Here is a 16534-nt window from a genome sequence, read left to right as displayed (position 1 = left end):
GTTTAAGTAAAGTTCTTGGGTATAAGAATAGATTTGAAATTCTCCTTTTTCATAAATGCAAACTAACTTCAAATAATTTATGGTTATGATAAGTCTACAGGGGAAAAAAAAGATCATAATATGCTCCAATTAAGCACAAGTTCTAGAATTTAACATTCCATCTGTGTCAGTTCTATTGTTGTCCACTGCTGTTTACAAATGAAAAGCACTTTTCTTCAGGGTACTTTTGCATCTTTCCAATTAAATGGCTCATATCAATATCCTATTATCTTAGTAAGTTCTTCAATTTTACATGTTGTTTGAGCTTATGGGGGATTTCAGCATTCTGTGTTCTTAAAATGCTTCTGAAACAATTCCAAAATCACGATCGCTGAAACGAATTATCTATTATAAATAAATTCCCAGTAAGCAGTTAGGTTCCATCTGTAAGTACAGGAGTATGGAGTTCAGCTTTCAGACTGGTTATGCTTTGAAACACACAAGCCTTTTCAGTGCCTTTGGCTTTTTGCATGCAAATGTAAATTTCATACATAAGTCTACTCAGTCCTGAAATCTCCACTTATATTGAGCCGCCAACGAGCTCCCAATGAAAACAAGTGTACAAGCATGCATTTCCTGACCATCCCATGCCTCAGCTCGCTTCTACTCACACCGACTCATGGTGTCAGAACAGAGTTTGTTCTGGATGTTAGGGAGCTGTAAACGGAAAGGTTGCAGGAAAGGTTTTACTCATAACAAAATGTTAAATTTAACAATACTGACTTGAAACAAACAAATTCCATAGAGAATGGTTTCAGCTCATTGTGGATCTCTGCATATGAAGTGTAGCAATCTATTCACCTTTCAGAAGCACCATGAGGCTTTCCTCTGTGCAGACCTTTCTAGACTTGCTCAGCTCTCATAATCAGTTTTCAACAATTGTTAGGCTACATTTCATATCCATTATTAATCTGATATTCTGTTTTTGCAGTAGCCTTCATGTAAGGTTCTGAAATCTGAAGCACATTCACGTTTAATACGTCTGGGCTTGAAGATGGTGGAAAAAAACATGATTAAAAATTATCCCAGGATTAAAATGGAGTCCACACCTTAAGGTATTTTAGGACTGTTTATTACTAGATAATTACAACCCTCTGTATTATCATAAAGAACACAAAGTATTATCAGTGGCTTTGTTCTGAGCCATTTGCTGAATCATACTCCATTCCTTGGAACAACTGACTGGGTTTTGTTATTTTCTATTTTAAAATGTAACACAAGGATTTCCAACAAAAGCTGAATTGTCATGTAATATCCTGGTTTGGACATTAATTAGGTGCATGTCTCAATTTTCTATAATAAAAGAGATTGAACGTCGCCTAAATACGGAAACTACTTCCATTTAGTAGGATTCAGTAGCTAGTGAAGGTAGCTAATTCATTTCAACAGCTGGTCCTAAGACACTAAAATGAGGATTTATCTCATGGCTTTCATTCTGTGAGCAGCTGCAACATTTGGTTGTTACCATTCCCAGCTGTTTTAACACCAGCAATTTAAGCTAATAAGTTACTCATTTCACTGAAATTGCTGAATGGCAGGCATGTATTTCTTTGCCTATCCTCTGTCACTGGGAAAGAGTGGCTGGAGAGCAACAATAACATTTTAAACAGAATTTAGTATGTAGACCCTTGGATTCCACAAATATAGAGCTCCTAACTCAACAAGAAGAACTGAGGCCTTAGGCACGCTTACTGGAAAATGGAAAGATTTTAAAGACACAAAGAGACTGTTTTTAAGACACTTTCGAATGTCTGCATAGCCTAGATCTTTAACAAGGTAAATAACAATGAGGAAAAGCGGGAAATGAGAAGCTTTCAAAATTCACAACTTTTTTATCTTCATGATGCAAGCAAATATTCTGTAATACTTCAAAATCAGTATTACCCTTACCTCTGCAAAAACTTCTTGAAAACCCGCCTGTAGGCATAGCCAGCTCTTCTTACTCGAATATTTTCTTTCAGACCTAAGTATTCCACTTGATGCTTTACCCTGTGGACAAAAACAAAGCAAGATTTACAATCCATTTTTTTCAGCGTATTTGTCGATTGAAGTATTCTTGAAATCCCGTCTGCTTAAAGACTGTAATTCTAAAACTAATGCACAGGTATATGAATCTATTTATTCTTGCACACTGCATGGCAAAACCACGTTACTGAAACATACAGCAATTTTACCTTAGCTTTCTTTTTAGTAGTCAAACTTCCTAAGAAGTTTATGTACAAATTTCTTCACTAATACCCACAAGAGACCAAGTAACTAGCTACACTGGTAGGTACTGGCTGGAATCCAAGGCAGTGGGAAATGATGATCTTTAACTGTAGTTTTTATGTATGTTTTACATGCCCCAAACAGGGACAGCTGCTCACAGCTCATTTTTGGCTGTTCTGGCGAAGCACCACATCTGAAGACTCGAGAAAGCCCCAGATGCCAAACTTTTATCACACCCAGAATCAGAAGCAAGAAACTCTGAATGGTATATTCATGAAAAGCCAGTACAGTTGCAGACTTCAGCATGTTGCAAAGGGAGGGTTTGAGGATAGGCACAAGACTTGAAGGAGCACTCCCAGAAAGCTTGCTCACGGCGTGCTTTATTTTGAAAAAAAACTGAGCTGGTGCAAGTCCCACTGAAAGCATTAATGGCTGAGGAGAGAGACTGCTGTACACACGAGCTGAAACATCGTTATCCCCAAATCATTACAGAGCCCTCTTGCAAAATCCTTTCTTTTGGGTCCTAAACAGGGAACAAGTATTTCCCCATAAATCTCAAGGCAGAAAAACAGCTAAAGAACTTCCTCTTGGCACCTTTTCCTGTTTCTGGAGCTGTGGAACATATTTTCTCTTCCTTCTTACATATCCTCCTAGTCTACTTTTTAACACGTGGAAATTTGAAGAATTTCAGTTAACTCTGCTAACAGCGTATGACTCTTGCTGTTTTCCTTTGCATTTCCTTATCTCTTCTAAGTCATGTGGCTGGAAGAGGCAATGTCAGCTTTTAATTCTGAGTTCCGAAACGCAGCCTTGAGGGGTTCCACCGCCATTGGTTTTCTGGTGATTTGTTTCTTCTGGGGCAAATTCTGGAAGCTTTAGCTTTCAGTCAGAAAGAAGAGTTTTTAAGATCTTAGTCCTGTACATTTAATAGTATAGAACAGAGAATAGTATAGAACAGAGAATTCACATATAATTTTAATTAAAAAAAAAAGTGAGGCTGTAAGGAACCATGTGATCTTAATCCTGTTTTAATTACTGTTTTTCTGTTTACAGAAGATTTTTTAAGTCTTGAAAACTCTCTAGCTTAATTCATTGTTATTTCTCTAGCTATTTAGAAATGTTAGATTTCAATATAACGTGCACGGCCTGCTGATTTTTCTTTTTTCAGTAGATACATTCTTTTCACATGACTCAGTATGAAGGGAAAAAACTTCTGAAGCCCCACGCTACAACTGACAACAGCCCTTTGGTTATTTCTTATTTTAAGGAGCGTTGATTAGAGTTATTAAATAATGAGATGCTGCCCTTTTATCTGAGAATAAAAATATTGCACACCTTAATCTTGCTGTGTTCAAGGAATAAAGTATGTTTTGTACCTACTCCAAGAATCCTGGTACAGTAACAGTAGAAAATTGATGGACAAAAATACATTTTCCTGTTTATAGCTTTTCCCTCCTATTCACATCTGGAATAATGCACTGCATCAACAGTATTACTCCCTTTTTCTTAGTGTCCTGCCAGTATTAGTGTCTAGCAACACAGAATTTGAGACATTTTTCTGTTTTTCCTTTTCTTTCTGAGAAAAGGCACACTGAAAACCTCCCTCCAGGCATCAGCCTTAAGCAGGTCAGGGTCTGGGAATTCAGCTAATGCAGCAATTTTGAATACAGGTCCAAGTGACTATGCCAGGAGCTGAACAAAAACACATTTCAAGGAACACCCCGATTTTTGGAATAGCTAAGGTATTGTACAAGGTTTAGGTATTATACAAGGTCTATCCTAAAGCGCAGACTATTCTGAAATTATTCAGAAGTTGCAGAAAGCTGGAATGATGTGGCTTCTATAAGCACAAGGATGGGCTTTGTGAAGCTTTTCCTCATTCAGTAACACTTTCATTTCATTCGCATTCATTAAATGATCGCAGAAGAAAACCAAAACCACTAACCCAACATAGCAAAATACCCCATACATGCACTCAGCTGTATTTTGTCTTTCTTACAGCAAAATTGCGACAACACAAAATTGACCAAGCTGAACTTTGAGTTGAAATATGCACACACTTACATCTCTTTTCCCTGGATGTGCCACTACTGTCACTATGTGATGTGTTAATATTTGAGAAATGGCTTGAAAGGGAGAGAATGTTAGTATTTTTAAAGGGGGATTAAGAGTTACCATTATCCTAAGAACTCATTCCATTTGTAGTTGAGTGTGATACTACACAATCTTTTGCATTTAATTTATTATTTTAGCATCAGTAGCTGCTGTACTTGCCAAATATCATCCCCATTATGGGGGGGGAAAAAAGAAATCTTGCCTATTTTTACTTCAGAATGGGCTTCCTGAAAGCTGGCCGTTTGTTGGACTAGGTTTTTGTTTGTTGGTTTCACTGGTTTCCTAGCAACACTTTCCACAATAAAAGACCTATTTTCCAATATGTAAATGATTGATTTTAAAAGCCCTCCAATGTATACTTTTTTTTTTTTTCTTTGCTACAAGTTTTAGGCATACTTTTATTAGAATAACTTTTCTCCCAGCATCAGTGTGAAATTAAGTGGTGCATAGTAGGATTTTAAGGGGTGGGAAGGGAAGGAAAAACTAGAGAAAGGATCTACATTTACTGCCAGGACCTAAATGACACTTTCAAGGGGCAGTCATGATTGTGGCTTCTGTAAGTGCTCTACATCTGCATGTAATTGTCCTAGTCTGTGTGCCAAATGGCAGGAAGTGAATTTTGGTGTGCTGTTGATGTGGTCAAGAATGTTCTTTATCAGACTTCACAAACTGTTTCACTGTGATTTAAAAAAAAAAAAACCCACACTGCAAACATCAGCACTTCTACTGATACAAAACGTACTTGATGTATGATTAAAAATGTTCAGTAATGTACCTTACCTCGGTGAGAAAAAGAAAAGCATCTCTTTTTAAACTGTAAGAAGATACTTAAAAGTACCATACGCTTAAGGATGCCTTACAGCGGATGCAATCAACCGAAGATTCATACATAAATCCAACGTCTATATTACCACCTGATATCGTGCTCTATCAATTTCTCTTTAAAGAGATGGATAATGAAACTTGAAGTCAGAAAGTAAAAAACCAACATAAACTATATTCTTTGCTATACATATGTGTTTTCTTGGGTTTTTTTCGTGGTTTTTTTTTGTTGTTTGATTCATGAAAGTAAATTCAGACATCCTGCTGGCTTTCAGCTACCCTATTAAGGAAGTTTTCAAGGTGTGAAGCAAAAGTTAGAATTAATTTAGAATTATTTAGAATTATTTTCAGAGTTTAGGAGAGATCTCATTTCTGAAGGCTTTTAGAGTATCTAGTCCTGTTTGTCTGTAAGTTATATGACTAAAAAACATGAATTTTTGTAGTTTGTTTCTTACTCAGTGCTCGTTCTCATCACACCCTCTTGCTTATCCATACCTGCTCTCCTCCCAGTCTCGAGGCTTCTTTGTTTCATTTGGTTTGATGCAGCGGATATAGTGGGGTGTACACTTCATGAGGGTGCCAACAAGATCATTTGCTTGCTTCTGTAAAATTGAGGAAAAAAAAATAGGATCAGAGGTGAAAAGTGTAAATCCTCTGAGAGAGTTCTAAGGATATCGACCATCTGATGATCCACGTGGCTCTGGTTCTTCTCCAGAAAGGCCAAAGTGTCTTGGGACAGCATGAAGCAGTAAGAGAGCTGCTCTTTTAGCTTAGAAAAACTATCTATAGAAAAAGTCATTTATTTCTGTGTGCATAACGTATAAGGGAGGAATTAAAAGAAAACAAAATTAGTCAATAGCAAAAGTACACAAAATTAAGGAAAGGATTCTATTTGTTATTTTTATGTTACTGGACAGTTTTCTCCTGTTTCACAAATCATTTTTGCCCCATCAAATCATGTTATTCTTTTTATTTAAAACTTACCCACATTGGTCTCTATGAATGTGTTTGTAAAAGATAGATAAACATAGAAACTCAACACCACTCTCTCAGGAAAACATTATCCATAAATAGAAGTCCCCATTATCTCCAGCTATGTAATATTTTTTAACTACTATATAAAAATACAGAGTGGTGAGCGTGGGGAATGTGTCAAGTGGTCTCATTTGTAAGGTTGAAATAGGAGGAAAGATGCTGAAAAAATACTGATTTCCAAAGCCTTCAAGTATGTTATCTAAATGTATATTTTACAGCCAGCCTCAAAAAAAAAGATGCTTGCCTTCTAACACTCGCTGCCTTATTCAGCCCACGTTATGGTCAATAGAAAGACTTCTGTTGACTTCAGTGGGCGTAGGATCAGGCCCTGCTGCATTTCTGGGCTATAAAGAGACCAGTTATCTGTAGTTAATTGTAGGACATCAAGTGGCTGAGTGAAGGGGCTCATTCATCATGCACATGCAAGTACTATTACCACTACCATCAATTGCTCATTTTGAAAATTCAGTGCCGTAAAATGCAGCTGAACAAAAGGTTTAATGAACAGCAATGCTGGGCAAAACATGATTCTAACAACTGAAACAACGCATTGCTTTGCAATCAGAACACTCCTATGTCTGTCTTTAAAAAACGCCTGGATAATAAAAACAAAGACTACCTTCTTTTTAGTTTAGGTAAACTCGCACAAACACAGCCACATTCATATATGCACATACAAAAATAGCCATACTTTGATTTTACTGCCCGCGGTGGTAGGACGACCCTTCTTGTCCACTTGAAGATTTTCAGGAAACAGAGCCTTTATAAAAGGCCTAGAAAAGAATAAGCAAAATAGTGTTGATATATAAAGACAATTCAATGCAGAAGTGTAAAGGAATATGCTGTAAAAGTTGATAGTTGAGCAGAATATAAATAGCTTTTTATATTAATCCAGAGTGCCATCGAATCTATTTTAAGATTAGTATTTTCCATGAGCTTCATTCCTCACAGAGATCTCTATTTCAGTGAGCTTTGGGAGACATGTGATACCAGTCTTCCAGGCGCAAAGTGCTTCCTAAAAAGCCTCAATTAAAATACATTACAGAAAAAAATTACTCTATATGTTAAAACAGTGCCTATTCTGCTGTAATGCCATATTAGTGACAGCCTTCTTTGAGGCCAAAAAATATTTATCACTATACCATTTCATTCTGACATTTTAGTACCCTACTTACTCAGATTTGCAGAAAATGAAGATCAAGTATAATGGAAGTTATACTGTTTTACTGTACTGATGCTTTATTTCCATTTTTATGCAAATTAGCTCACAAGTTGTGAAGCAGTAGAGAAGTTAAGCCCTCTGCATCCATCTAAACTAGCACATTATTCCTAGCTTTAAGCAAATTTTGCTTACGTACAAATCACTGCTCTGCATGAGTTCAATCAAGTCCATGAAAAGAACATCCCGATTTCTCTCGCAGAATCCATCCATATCATAAGATACCTGGGCCAAGGTGGAAATTGATTGTTTGTGGTAAGTTGAGAACCCAATAATTACAGAAAATTTATATCCTGTCCTCATCAGTAGCTGCTCTGAAATTTTGGTTAGTCTGATACTATTTAAAGACACTATAGCGATGACTAAATCCTTGCATATATTAGTTGACTCTTTCACAACAAAGGAATTACATCCATATAGTTAAGCTCAACAAAAAAAGACCTATGGAACTAGCCAACAGAAGTCAATACAAGTGAATTTAATACTTAACATTATAGAAGAAAAATATTTTGCATAACAATGATATACTGTCATTAAATATAATAGCATGAAATGATGAGTAGTCTGAGAAATACACCCAAGCAAGACAGAAATGTACATAATACTTCTAATTTGACTGGTATATCATCACTTCAGGATCATTTAAAAATGCCTGAATGCTTTAAACTTTCTGCTGTTATGCAAGGAGGATTTCAAAGCACTGATTTATTACATTTAATACTAAGTTTTGGTTAGTACAGTTGACAGCAGCAAGGCTCAGACTGCTCTCCTAAGTAAGGAACACACATTAGGGCACAAGATCCCTGTGTTGTGAAAGGAAGACAATATCTCCAGAGATAATTTGGCTATTTAAAATCAGAATAACTCTCTAGAGATACTTCTTTCCCTTTCGTTTTATTACTGTTCTTTTTCTTTAGAAACACATTATGCAGAATTCAGTTTTGATTTTCCACGTTACCTTTCCAGCATAATGATGAATGATAAATCCCTGATTCCAGCTGTTGAAGTGTTCATGAGTCCCAATCTGCATCTGGAGTTTTTGAAGCAGTGTTTGGTCAGCTCCTTCTCCCACTGCGTGCATTGTGGCACACACATCATCTAAAATGCTCATAATTCCTGGGGGATTCTAACACATTTGAGAAAAACAACAAAAAGTGAGGGGGAAAAATAAAGACGCTTTTTTTCCCCCCAAGTTCCCCAAAAAAGAATATTATTTACTACAAAAACACAGCAGAAAAAAAATCAACATCAGTCTGCAGAGTTCATAGTACAGACTAATTTGTAAACTGGCATGAAAATAGTTTAAGGAGAGATGCAAGTCCATGTAAACCTAGTGACAGAGCAGGAAACGATAGAGAAAATGATTCCTGTAGTTTAAAATAAATCAGTTTCTAATTACTTTACAAAGTAATCTTTTTTTTTTGTCATTCCACCAGAAAAATAAAGCCATGTTTGAAATAAATATATAAACTCACATACTGCAATCTGACAAGCTTAGAGACAAACAGATCTAAGATTGTGACAGACACCCAATCCTTTTCCTAGTTATCCTGATGCAGATAGAAGCCAGGTGAAATCTTTTAAGTGCAAGGGAATGTATGACGTGAACTACCATTAAAATTTATTGCCTTATATAAGAACTATCTGTATCCTAAACAACACTTTGATAATAACAATTGCTGTCATCCCAAGTCAGAACAGAATTTAAGCTGCAGAATGTTTCCTGGTGCAAAGAAAACAGATTTCTTCTAGGTGCAACAATTTCTGATACTTCCTCTTCACTTGTTTCTGCTTGATTTGCTACAGGACCTCAACAGAAGCTGCTACTGTAGCTTTTCCAAAGTGAAACAGGTGTCCCAGGGACATAGAGAGCCTTATCTAACACGTACAGAAGAATACGTCATGGAATGCGTAACAAATTTAGGTGGCTAAAGTTGTAATTTCCAAACGCGGAACTTCTCAGTCACATTTATCAATCACGTTATCTTATGGTTCTCTTTTTGGCCACTATCTTAAATACTATATATCTTAGAGCTCTTATAAGATCTTTTAAAATATCTTATGTAAGACTTATATATAGGCTTAGCATGACTCAGTTACTGAGCAAACAGTATTTGCATTTTTCTCTTGACAGCAAAGCAGTTGCCCAGATATTTGGCAGAAAAAATCTTGCTGTTTTTTTCCATTTGTTTATGCCAAATACTTACCACTTTGTTCTCTATGAGGTCACACACTATTTTGTTGTTAAAGTAATCTATTGGCGTCCATCTAATTCCTTCTTGCACGTATTCTTCCTGTTAAGTAAGAGGAAAGATGCAAATATTCCCTTGCCCAATTCACAACATTCATACAAGCTCTACACTACTTGTGTTTAGAAAGACCTGTCAACTCTGTTATTGGGTAGGGGCAGGAATGACCCATATGATGATTAAATCCAGCTCTCTTCCATCTAAGAGCCGACCTAAAATCCTTCTTTGTTCTCCCCACTCTTGGTATTTGTAGCTCTTCAGCAGTCACCAAAAAGAGCAGGACTGTGTTTTTCCAGTGTGTTTACTGTCAAAGCATTTTGTGAATTGTAACCAAACAAGTTTTATGTTATCTTAACAATTCAGTTAGCATCCATATCCTAAACTATTTTAAAAATTATGAAGATCGTGACGGTGTATCAAGGAGAAGGCTTCAAAATAACATTTAAAGATTATTTCTGTACATAATTACTGTAATCGTGTAAGGATACACAATTACAGAATGTAAGGATATCTGGAGATGGACTGAAAAAATCATACTGGAATTTGATTAAATTAACCCACCTAGTTGCAGACATCAGAGTCCAGCTAAACACTTAGCAGGTAGGTCACTCCTGTGCTCAACTGCACTGACCAGTTACATTTGCACAAAGACAATTCTGTGTGCATTCCTGAAATCCCTGTCCTAAAGTTGGTGCCAGGCCCAAGCTCATACTGTACACAATACTGTCCCAGCTGCATTGCCTGCCCTCCCATGCAGAAGCTCCCATTCACATGAGGAGTGGTTCTGCAGTGAGAGTTTGAGCAGAGAAATGCAAATGCCTTCAGAAGTATTTGTGCATCTGCCTCAGTGATCTATTTCATAGACATAAAAAAAGGAGTGTGGAGGAAACGAAGTATTCCCATTTAACTCTGTGTCGTGTCCAATGAAAGCACAGGGATGGAATCAAGCTGCAGTTTTCCATTTCTGTCAGTGAGTCAGTATGCAGCAAGTCTAGGCAGAGTCATATGACTTCATTAGTACACTGTATAACGGACTCACTCAGTTTACATTCTCAGGGTTAGCCAGCAGCTAAGGTTTGGGCTGTTTTTTTTGTCTCTCTCTCTCTCTCTCTCTAGCTTACTAAGGCAAATTTTATTGTTAACAGATGATGAAACCTTACTTTTTCCACTAACTGAGAAAATGATAGCCCATTCTATGAAGACAAAAATAATGAATGTCTTGTTACCTGTTCTGCCTTCAGCGTAAGTTCAATAAAAATCTGCTGCAGTTTTTCATTAACAAAGTTGATACAGAACTGTTCAAATCCATTTTTCTATAGAAAAGGAAACAACTGAAAATTAGTGTCATGTAGTAATTCTTAGTTCTTATGTTGGCAATATTAGGAGAAGCTGTAAGGAAATACTGCCAGTGACAGATGGGTTTCTGATTTTATAGGCATGCTGTGTAATTTCACATCTTTTAAGATCAATGAGTTAATTTCTTTCAATTTCCATCAGTATTTCTTGTTTACTAAGTGAGACATTAGCAGGGAGTGCTTAATGTCTCAGAAGCTGGCTTTTTTTATTTTTCTTTTACTCTGCCCATAAGTTTGTCTTTTACGTTTTGGATTCTTTCCCCTGTAAATAACAAAAAACTGTCTCTCAGGTCAGATCAAACCCTGAATAGAGCATTGCCTTACCTGGAATATTTCAAAACCATAGATATCAAGGACACCAATGTTATATTCTTCATGGTCCTTCTCCATAGCTTTATTAATGGACTAAAAAAACAAACACAAAATGTAAAACAAAGTGAAGTTTATATATATAAATTATATGTTCATATCCTTAAATCTTATATGAAAGGGTTTCTCCATAAATAACATATTTGAATTGAATACATTATATATGTAATAGGGTATTGTACTTTCCTTTTTAATAAAGTGTTATTAATAGCTTGAGAATGAACAGTACACTGTCCTGTTTTCCAGTCTGTGAGCCTTTGGACTTTCTGTTTGTAAGCCTTTCTCCTTTGCAGCAATGGGCTCAGTTGAAGAAAAAAAAACAGGGATCAGAAAAACAGACCAGCTTTAAATCTGATAGTTGATGCATTTTGCAGATAGCAACATGAATCTTTTTACCAATTTCTGTATTCAATTATTTCACATAGCAGGAATTTCAGAACTGTCACGATGAGGAAGACTTCTGAGACACCAGCAGTGCCACCACGGAGCAGACTTTGGTCCATCTAGCTAACAGCTGCGGCCAAAGGTAAGGTTTATGCCCCACCAATCCAGCCACCAGAGTCACTCTGCTCAGAGGGTATTCCAGAATGGAATTTGAGTGTTTGCTCAAATGCCACAACATCAGGATGCTGAAGGGGGCTCTCTGCAGGAGGTTGGGTTACTGGCCTCTTCCGTAGCAGGAGACCAGTAACATAACCCACTAATTCTGCTCATTTGAGAGTGCTTAACTATATAGGAAAAAGCGAGACTGATTTCAGAGAAGTATGGATGCTGACAAGAAGGAGATACCAGAACAGGACAGTAGTGACAAGAGACTGAGCAAACACAGTGCTGAAAGCACAGTTCATTTGCTTCAAAGGAAGCATAGCATCTGCCATAAAATCAGTGCCTTGTATGTGAGCTGTGGTCAAGTTCCCACTGCACTGCTGAGTGCTACTGCTAAGGTTTAGGCAAAGAAACATACACGTGGTGAGAAAAAGACGGACAAGAAGAGCTCTGCAAGATACAATCTTAGCGTACTTGTATCAGTACTTCAATGGAAGGAAATCCAACTTACATCCACCAAGTAATCAAAAACACGGGCATGGAGGGCCTTGGCCAGTGCATCCCTAGTGTAGCAAGCCTGTTCCACGTTTAGTGTTACATTAATGGACTCCGATTTGCCTCCCCACTTGCTGTCCATCTGTCTGCTGGTCAGTTTTTCCTTTAGGCGGTCCTGGTTAATTCCCAGGAGGAAAGCAGGGAAAGCCAAAACTGCAAGAAAGATCAAGAGTTGCTGGATTATGATTTACACATTAAACCAATGCAGAATAAAAGAGAAAAGAAGTATAGCTGTATCACTAGTAACAAACAGCAGATTAAACCTCATGAGGGCTATGTGGCTTAAAAAAAGAAAGGTATTTATGTCTTAAAAGTTCCCCTAAGCTCCCCAAGGAAATTTTCAGTTCTTTATATACACGGATTTTAATTAAGATAAGCAACTTGAAAGTAAATAATTTAAAAAGTAAAATAATCACTTATTTCTGTACCTTCAGCCCTTCGAACATGTAAGGTTAGGCATTACCTATGAACTGTGTGGTTCAAACAATCAGAGATGGCATGGTTGGAGTAGACAGAAAGAAAACACAGAGCTCACACTTAAAATAAAATTGAAGCTATCGAAAGTGGTTTGTAAATCATGAAAGGTTTAAAATATAATGAAGAAAGAATACTGCTGCTTTTTAAAATCCTTTCCCCGTCTTCCTCTAAGGATATTGAAAAAAAAAAAAAAGCCTTCAATTGCCTTATTATTTATTTCTTTTTACTCTTTTTAATGCCTTATTCTGAAGCTACTTTGCAAATTCTGGCTTCCTTTTTAAAAAAACAAAGCAGAAAAATAAGTATCTGTGCACAAAGCAGCAACAAATCTAATACTCTTTGCATCTTTAGCACATGGTGCAGATCTGCAGGTAGAACAGGAAAAGAGAAACTGCTTGAAAGCATGTGGAAATAGCTCCGAAGGATAGCTCTTGGAGCTACTACTGCACCTCCACTAAACCACACAATCCTCTAGTGATATTTCGTCCATGTTCCTTTGCTTTCAGATTCACTCTGCTCATGTGAGGAGGACATAAAACAATTGCTAAGGCAGCAGCCACTTGAGCTTTACACATCTGTAATAGAACAGCATGATCTAGCTTCTTTAAACCCTTTACTATTTTAATCTAAAAGGGTTTTTTTAATTGTAACTAACTGCCAGCTTTCTAAAATCTGATTTCTTACTATCAGCAAGGTGATTAAATTTACCCTAGAGGAGCAGGAACCAAGGGACTAATCAAAATTGAGTCACTAGCAACATCTCCGGTAACTCACTGAGGACATGACACGGTTATACATCACATATTTTAAAAGGGAAGAGATTGCAGGGTATTGTAGCCCAAATAGGTTCACATATACTGCAAAAATGCTGGAATTAATATTTAGCCAATGTTACTGTCGGTATTTGTGAAGATGGTTAATGATAAGAGCCACCACGCACACCTCAGAAACTCTTCCACTCACACAGTGGTAATAATTTAGTGGAAAGGAAGAATAACCAAACACGACTTGACACAACTTCACACTCTTAATGTGCCTGATTATTTTCCATTGTTGGGTCTAGAAATTACTTCAAGGCGGGATATGCACGTAATTGAAGAAACGATCCTCAAAGAGTAATCAACGGCGTTCTGTGAAATAGCTTTAATGTACTATCTGCACAGAAAAGCTGGAAAAGATGAGGTTTGTTTCATCAGTTTTCAGGAAGTGTAAAATAGATCTCCCAATACAAATAAATCGTTTTCCATACACAGAGAGAACAAGTAGTATTTAGTGTTATTTGTATGGAGGATGAATAATGAGAGATTATTTTTTCCAGCTATGAATACGATCAAGCACTATAACAGACAAGAATCACTGTCAGTTTTAAAGAAGTGTTTCTTTAAATGTTGAGAATAGTCTCTGTACATTTGAGTCTGACTCAGAGTAAGAGATTAGAGTCTCTGGCTTCTTGAAGAATGTCCTTTGCATCTGTTTCCATGCAATTGGCTATATAATAACAAGAACTCCATTGAGCAAATTTCTTGAACTTTTTATTATTTCAGACTGAAGTATAAAGCATGATTTGCCAGCGGTCTGGCTTTGTGTTCTATCCCTCCTGACTAAATAGGCTATATTTATATGTAAACTCCTTACTGTTTAGTTGGCTAGTATCAACAATAAAGTGGGGCGAGGATTAACGAACACAACTTTCCACTTCATAATGCAGAAACTGCACTAGACATTGCCATTTCTTTGTTGGTTTCTTTAAAGTGCAGGATGTTTAGGACTAAGTTCTGCATTCGTTTATCTGCTATTTTTTTTCAATACATTATTCTTACGTAAGTTCTCACAGCAATAGAAATCCTCTGTACATGGCTCAACCATACCATTACATTCACGTTTACCAACTTGTAAAATTTTCAGCTCAGGCCTTTTCAGTTTGTTACTTTTTGATGCAGCACACTCCGTATCTCTCTCTTTTCCGGCTACTAAATACCTCTATTTCAATGGAAGATGTAATACCGTGATTTAAATGGGAGCTAGTAGCTCACTTGGAACCTTAAGGCAAATTAAAAAACCCTTTCGATGTATAAAATGCCACAAAATGTTTCCCTTTATGTTTCTCCATTAATATTCTCCCAAATTAAGAAATTTTAGTGATTTTTACTTCAAATCAGTAATTTTCATTTCTCAGTTTGTTGAAATGATTAGCAGGAGAGCAATAATACAGTTGTGTGGGGATCTGACTGTGCAGGATACTTCATTCATATTTAATTTTCCTAAAAATAGAGTAACAGATGCAGTTTTCCTAAACAAAAACCAATACGGATCATTCTGAAATAGAAGAATAAATAGGCATCTATAAGCTACTGCAGATATTTGCTTATTCACTGTGGGCTTAAATGTCAAAGTAGTATAAAATCAACATTAGATGAAAGGTAGAAATCACCACAAAGCTGTTTAAAATTGCACATCTATTAATCTTTCAGCATCTTGCTGACACAGGCCCAGCTGACAGAAAACAGTAGGAAGAGCTGAAGGATGCCAGGACAGCACGCTGCATATAAGGAAATATTTACACAGTAGCTGCATGTAAATAATGAGGTATGGGATGAGAAATTAGAGACAAGGAAGATAACACTGGCAGTACTAACTTCTGTATTTATTTCAATCTATTTTCTGGATGTGCATACAGCTTCCCAAGTGTTGGCTGTGCATCTACAACATGGGACACTCCACAGGAGAATATGGTCTGACAAACCATGTAAGAAACTGGGTTTTTTGTTTGCTTGTTTTTGGTTTTTTTTGTAATGAATGAGTGCAGATGCACTGAAGGGAGAATACTTTAAGCTTGCTTAAAGCGGCTCTCACAGTTCCGACTATTTCATACTCAACAGCTGGAAAAGGATTTCTTAAATTCAAAACTGCATTCCTACTAAAGCCATTAGCATTGTACTAGGCAAACAGGGGCCTCGGTACCATTGTTGGTTTTGGAAAAATCTGAATTAGCAGCCTTGAACTTAAAGAAATGATGCACTATGTTTGGATAAGCAGCTCAAGATGGGAGTTCAGCTCATGCCACCTGGGTTTCAGCCCATTCTTGTCACAGTTTCCAGAGGTACTTACACTCTTCACTCTCCACTGCTGCATAGTTGCCAACTTCTTTGAAACTGATGTTTCCCAAGTGCAGTATTCCAGCCACGATCTGTAGCACCAATGTCTGTTCCTCTGCAAAGATCCCAATCACACTCATTGCGTGCTGGGAAGAAAAGAATTTTTAAGTAAAGAAACTGTTCAGTGACTCTCCATAGAAGTCCTTTTAAATTTTTTACTTTAGAAATCCAAGTTTTTCAAATGAATTCAAGTACTTAAGGCAACAAAATTTCATTACAGCCTGAAATTTCAAGACATACCAGATGTCCTACTTGAGCATTTCTATTTTTTCTTTGTAACGATTAACTGCAGAAGCACCTACATACTCTACTTAAAGATGAGTTACCTACATAAGTTCTGGAAAAACTAAAGTTGCGGAACAAGCACCTGCCCTTAAGCATCACACTGAA

General features: G+C 36.9%; 1 protein-coding gene across 4 annotated transcripts in view; it reads right to left on the bottom strand.

Moving 5' to 3' along the window:
• MYO1E (myosin IE) overlaps positions 1-16534 on the bottom strand; it is a 124762-nt gene that overhangs the window by 22065 nt on the left and 86163 nt on the right. For all 4 annotated transcript variants that reach the window (XM_021407745.1, XM_021407744.1, XM_021407743.1 and 1 more), the window contains 10 exons: positions 16098-16230; positions 12469-12665; positions 11367-11447; positions 10914-11000; positions 9646-9732; positions 8397-8564; positions 7578-7663; positions 6911-6992; positions 5680-5786; positions 1930-2028 (listed from right to left, as the gene is read on the bottom strand). In XM_021407745.1, the coding sequence (XP_021263420.1) occupies positions 1930-2028; positions 5680-5786; positions 6911-6992; positions 7578-7663; positions 8397-8564; positions 9646-9732; positions 10914-11000; positions 11367-11447; positions 12469-12665; positions 16098-16230 (1127 nt within the window). The remainder of the gene's footprint in view (positions 1-1929; positions 2029-5679; positions 5787-6910; positions 6993-7577; positions 7664-8396; positions 8565-9645; positions 9733-10913; positions 11001-11366; positions 11448-12468; positions 12666-16097; positions 16231-16534) is intronic.

This window comes from Numida meleagris, chromosome 9 (assembly GCF_002078875.1).
Source record: "Numida meleagris isolate 19003 breed g44 Domestic line chromosome 9, NumMel1.0, whole genome shotgun sequence".
NCBI lineage: Eukaryota > Metazoa > Chordata > Aves > Galliformes > Numididae > Numida > Numida meleagris.
Note: the sequence above shows the minus strand (reverse complement) of the source record. Positions and strands in the feature narration are given on the sequence as shown.